General features: G+C 50.2%; 1 protein-coding gene across 1 annotated transcript; it reads right to left on the bottom strand.

Annotated features, from left to right (window-relative positions):
- Positions 1 to 4,346: 4,346 nt before the first annotated feature.
- Positions 4,347 to 5,811, bottom strand: LOC123078820 (cytidine deaminase 1). The gene has a single exon (XM_044501446.1). It carries the CDS (start codon positions 5,562 to 5,564, stop codon positions 4,632 to 4,634), a length of 933 nt encoding a protein of 310 aa, XP_044357381.1. The 5' UTR covers positions 5,565 to 5,811; the 3' UTR covers positions 4,347 to 4,631.
- Positions 5,812 to 6,075: the final 264 nt, after the last annotated feature.

Raw genomic sequence — 6,075 nt, 5'->3', positions numbered from 1 at the left:
CGCGCCCGCCGCTCGCGGGTCTTGCCGGCTGCTTAGCACTGTAGCCATGTTGCTGATGATGCTTGCTTTGTCGGGGAAGGTGTGGCTACAGTCCCGCCGCCTGGTGGGAGATCACTGTAGCCACTCCCCGTCTTTTCTGGTTAATGGCGCACAGACTTCGAGGGAGGGGAGGGCCGCCTGGTCAGGAGTCGCCCCCCCCCTGAGTCGGCTGTCCGGGGCTCGCCGCCTTTTGGCTTCTCACGGACAGGTAGGGCCCGCCGCCTACTGGCCGTATCAACAGCCCGTCGTGGGAGCATGGCCTTCTCTGCCATGGATGATGTCATGGGCTGTGTGGCAATAGTGTCGCGCCGGGCGGGGGACGTCCTCCCAGTACACCGCACTGTAGCCACGCTCCGCCCTGGATTCGGGGGTGGTAGGCTGCACTGTAGCCACGCCCCGTCTCGTTGCGTTTATGTGGGTGCTAACCTTGAGAGCACGGGGTGCACCCGCTAGGAGCCGGCCTCTCTAGAGGCCGCCTGCTAGCAGTCGGCCCACTCCAAGGCTGCCTCCTGGAGTCCGCCAGCCTTCGGCAGCCAGCCGCTTGGACCAGCCGGCCTTAAGAAGGCGGCACTTTGTCTTTGATGCTTGAGGGGCGCTGCTGGCCCCGATGTCTTGAAATACCAGGGAGACTGATGAGGCTACCCGTGGTCATTTACTCCGAAAAACTTCCAGCGAATTGTATTAGCCTGATCTGATAGTTGAACGTCCATCAACCTCCGGACCAGATGCAACCAAACATCCCAACGTTCTCCTACCAGGGATCTCCTAAACTGGATATTAAGCGGTATCGAGTTTAATACTGTGGCAACATAATCCTCCTTACGTTGCACAATATTATATAAGGAAGGGTATTGCACAGCGAGAGGCATATCCCCTAGCCATGTATCCTCCCAGAAACTAGTATGTTTACCATTGCCAGCTAGAAACTTGACCCGTTGGAAGAAAGTTACCTTTGTCTTCATTAACCCCTTCCAAAAGGGTAAGTCCGTTGGCCTAGCGGTTACTTGGGCCAAAGTCTTAGAGTGAAGGTACTTATTCCGCAATATTTGTACCCACATACCCTCGATCTCAACGGATAGCCTGTATAGCCATTTGCTAAGCAAACATCTATTTTTCACTTCTAAATTTTTGATCCCTAACCCACCTTGTTCCTTTGGTCTGTAAATAATATCCCATCTAGCCAATCTGTATTTCTTCTTGGCCTCATCACTTTGCCAAAAGAACCGGGATCGATAGAAGTCTAGTCTTTTTCGTACCCCTATCAGCACTTCAAAGAAGGATAAAAGGAACATCAACAGACTTGTCAAAACTGAATTGATCAAGACCAGCCGACCTTCGTACGACATTAGCTTGCCCTTCCAGCAGCTTAATCTTTTTTCAATCCTGTCTTCTATACATTTCCATTCCTTATAAACGTCTATGATGAATTGGGATTCCTAGATAACTAAACGATAGGGATCCCATTTCACATCCGAACAGTTGTCTGTATTCGTCTTGTTCCTTTTTCGCTCTCCCAAAGCAGAACAGTTCGCCTTTGTTGAAATTGATTTTTAGTCCAGACAATTTCTCGAATAAGCATAACACAAGCTTCATATTCCTAGTTTTTGCTAGATCGTGTTCCATGAAAATTATTGTGTCATCCGCATACTGTAGGACGGAGACACCCCCTTCTACAAGGTGAGGAACGAGTCCTCCTACTTGGCCACTATCTTTTGCCTGTCCAATAAGGAGTGCCAACATATCCGCTACAATGTTAAACAACACAGGAGACATGGAGTCCCCCTGTTGTAACCTCTGGTCAACCAGGTAAGCTATGCAACTCTAGCTACCCGTTTACGTTTTAACATAGTGATCGTAGACCCCGCAAAAAAAGACATAGTGATCACAGTAAAGTCTTTAGGGACAATTACATTTGTGCCCCTAACCGGAACTCACTATTCAGATTTGCCCTAATTTCAAAGCATGCTCAAATTTGCCCATCTGTCATTAGTTGCTCTTATAGAAATGCCCTTCTGCGCTGTTACCGTCCGGTCAAAGAGATTTGACCAACTCAAAAAAATAGCAAAAAAAATTAAAAAACTGAAATTTTGTGGGATCAAATATACTCAGGTGCGCAACATGCGTGCAAATTTTCGTGCTATTTAGACATACCAGGAGCTCGTGGCCAAGGAAAACAATAAATCCGTACATCTTTGAATAGTAAATTAAAAAATAGCAAGAAAATTCAAAACCATATGAATTTTTTTCGCATCCAAGATGCTCGGGTGCACAAGCTGTGTGCAAAATTTTGTTATCAAATGACATGTGAGGAGCTCTAGCAAAAAAACCCAAAATGGTGTATTTTTTAAAAGTTTTTTTCCGGGCCAAAATTTGTTTTTTCTTCACGAACTCCTACAATGTCCAAACACAACAAAATTTGGCACACATCTAGCACACCCGAGCATCTTGGATGCCAAAATAATTCATATTTTTTCCAAATTTTCTAGCTATTTTTTTGAATTTATTGTCCACAGGCCTACATATTTACTGTTTTTCCTTTACCACAAGCTCCTAGATTATCCAAACAACATGAAAGTTTCCATGCACCTTGCGCACCTGAGTACCTTCGATCCCACAAAAAATTTCAGTTTTTTTTTTTTGAATTTTTTGCTATTTGTTTGAGATGGTTAGAGTTTTTTGATCGGATGATAACGGTGCAGAAGGGCATTTCTATAAAGGCAACTAACGGTAGAGGGGCAAATTTGAGCATGCTCTGAAATTATTGGCAAATCTGAGTAGTGGGTTGCAGTTAGCGGCACAAATGTAATTGTCCCAAGTCTTTACCATTGTACCGAGGAGGTAAGATTTGAACGACCAGATGCTCTCATCACATTTGACCTTCATACAACACTAAAAAATGTAAATTATTTACATACAAGTGCCATTTTTCTCCACGGTTTGGACCTACGTGATTTCCCTATAAATCGTCGGTCATCACATTGGTGTGCAGGTACGGCGAGCCAGTGTTCCTTTGAGCTGTTGTCAGGCAAGGTGAAAGGAATATGCTTCGCTGACGTACTACTACCTACTGAACAGCAGCTTCCACTATGAGCCGTCCATGGCTCCAGGACAACCAACAACCGGCAAGTAGGAAAGACGACAGTACATATTTAGCTAGGCTCGCTATGTATACTGACGTGACGGCTGATTAGATCAAAGATCACGATTACTTTAAGTAGCAGCCAGTTGCTCCATTTTTATCAAGCCGCACAACAACCGGCACAGGATGGATCCGTCTGCTCTCGAAGAACTCTTGCACACCGCAAGAGGGCTAACCACGCAAGAAACTCCAGCTCATACGTGCAGCCGTCTACCACTGGATTTTCTTTCTCCTGCCTTGTACAAGCCGCGTGTGCAAATACTTGGCGTCCAGGACTATGCCCGGCGAGAGAAACATGATTGGCGTTGCTTGGCTGCAGAGTTGGCTCAAGCTGTCGAGCACGAGCTTGCCTGCCGCTTACATAACCATCAGAAAGCGACCAGTGGCTTGGGTCTGGACGCAGAATCATTTAGGTTTAGGTCCGTCAGGACAAGGACGCTGAACACCCACAGCCGAGATCAAAGATGAGATCGCAGTCAAAATCCGGTGGCTGCTAATTTGTTTAAGAAATGTTTGTTGTGCCTCATTTAATGCAGAGCTCGTACACCATCGCTATCTACGCACAGGTTGTTGTTTTCTCCGGGACACTCGTTCATTTTAAGAATCAAGGGTGGTCAGCAATCTACTTTTCTTCCGGGAAAATGATATCGGAATTGCTACGATATTCCTATAAGACAGACTTGACTATGATTGTATGATTGCACTTTGCGTCATCTGATCAGGAATAGACTCGGGCTGTGATTGCACGTTTGGATTTTGTACCTAATCTAACGCTGATCTACATATACCCCTTGCTTTGCTCGGTGGCAACTAACCACCCACAACTCAGCCCCACCCAGAGAAGTTTGTAAAGCGATCGGATCGATGGCTTCTTTGCCGCTCCTTCGTGAGCTCAATAAGGCTGATGCAGGCGTATATCTGTTTTCTGTTGGGCAGGCGCTTGGTCACCTACGCGTTGGAAGGATGGGCGCCAGCGTACACCTTTATTTCCTTTTTTAATTCCTCTAGCGCCTATAGATTTCTGTTAGCGCTGTGAAGCCCGATGCTAACAAAGACGCTAAGTGAAAAAAAATCAAAAATATCTCGCTTAAGCGCCTCTGTAAGCGCTCTGCATTGTTGATGCCCTTAGAGCAAGAGATGGGGAAGGAGAAGCAACACGTTACTTCCATCCAAGAAATACTTCACCTGTTTATTACGGCATCCCATCGTTTAGAGGATTTTTACTACGTAGTACGAGTAATATATATTTTTCTCATATGATAATACACACATGAATACAAGAATGGTAAGTAGGCCCCAGCTCTTGGTGTCCGATCAGCAAACCACGAGCGCCATGTGGAATTTACAGCTCACCCATCTGCACAAGATTATTTCTCGTCATATTATTCCTGAAGATTATGAACATTATCTCGTCCGATCTCTCCCCACCCCAGAGAGGGTCCGGAGGCACGCATCACACATCGGGCGACCTGTACTTGTACACGTGGAAGCTCGCCTGCGGCGCCACAGCGGCCAGGAAGACCCTGGCCGTCGCCTCCTGCGCCGCCACCGCCCCATCCTTCTCCACCAGCGCCGCCGCCACCACATCGCCGGCGGAGCCGCCGGAGGCGGCAATCATCGCAATGATGGCCGTCTGCACGGGGCCCAGCGTCGGGTTGTACGCCGCGGACTCCAGGCAGCCCCCGGCGTACACCTTCCCCTCGCCGTCCGCCACCGCGAACCCCGACGGGCACCCGCTGTATGGCGCGTGCGCCGCGCGCGCCGCCGCCTCCGCGGCATCCTTCAGGCGCCCCTCCAGGTCGCCGGCGGCGAAGCCATTGGCGACGGCGTCAACGGGATCGCCGAGGCGGTTGTCGTGCGGCTCGAGGACGAGGGGGGCGTCCTTGGGGAGGAGGTCATGGGGGCCGAAGGGGCGGGGCAGGAGCGACGCCAGCGAGCGCCACTCGGCCGCGCAGCCGTCGGCGGCGTCGGAGGTCACCAGGATGCGGATCCCGGCGGCGCCGCGGATCTCCTGGAGGAACTGCCGGCAGTGGCCGCAAGGCATGTGGGAGACGGCGATGGCGCGCAGCGCGGGCTCCCCGGCGGCAGCGGCGTTGGCGATGAGGAACTGCTCGGCGTGGACCACCTGGGAGAGAGGGGCGCCCAGGAACTCGAGGTTCACGCCGGCGTACACGCGCCCGCTCTCGCCCAGCCCGACGGCGCCCACGGGGAACCGCGAGATCGGGGGGCGCGCGCGCCGCATCGCGGAAGGGATCAGCAGGGGCAGCAGGTCCTCCACCGTCTCCACCCCGGCCGCCGCGGCCGCGCGCTCCGCCTCGTCAGCGCTCATCACAAATCCTGGCAGCTCGACGGCCTCAGGCTTCGCCGTCATCCTCTCCTCCCCCATTGCTCAGATCTAACGCGAAACTGTGTTGTCACTCTATGATTTTTTTTTTCCTACCTTGTAATCGTACGTCGCCGCTTGAGATGGAGGGAGCGCTTGGATGTTTCCTCAAAGAGTGGAGGAGAGGAAGAGCGGGGAGGGGGGAAACTCGGTGGTGGTAGCGTGTGGGTATTTATAACGGACACACATCCGTGTGCTTTGTTGTTGCTGTTTTTCTCTTTTGCGCAGGGCTTCGCTTCCTTTCTCTCTTTTCAGTCTTTTGCAACGATGGGCACGGATAATTATCGTCCGCTGGACGTGTCATGCTGCAATCTTTTGCAGCTGAACTGAAGTGGTTTGGATGGCAAGTGGCCACACAGGTATTGCTAGCTGAGGATCACAAAATTAAATCCGAGACTATGTGTCATCAGATGGTTTCAAATCAAGCTAGCCAACTCGATCTTAATCCATTTCTTTTCTGAAAGCTATTTACATGTGTGCTAAAAAAAAGAACAATGTTTCAAGATATTGGTCA

Source organism: Triticum aestivum, chromosome 3D (genome assembly GCF_018294505.1).
Source record: "Triticum aestivum cultivar Chinese Spring chromosome 3D, IWGSC CS RefSeq v2.1, whole genome shotgun sequence".
NCBI lineage: Eukaryota > Viridiplantae > Streptophyta > Magnoliopsida > Poales > Poaceae > Triticum > Triticum aestivum.
Note: the sequence above shows the minus strand (reverse complement) of the source record. Positions and strands in the feature narration are given on the sequence as shown.

What these genes read in the sequence shown, in the direction of transcription:
- LOC123078820 (XM_044501446.1), bottom strand. Translation starts at nt 5,564, where the DNA reads ATGGGGGAGGAGAGGATGACGGCGAAGCCTGAGGCCGTCGAGCTGCCA.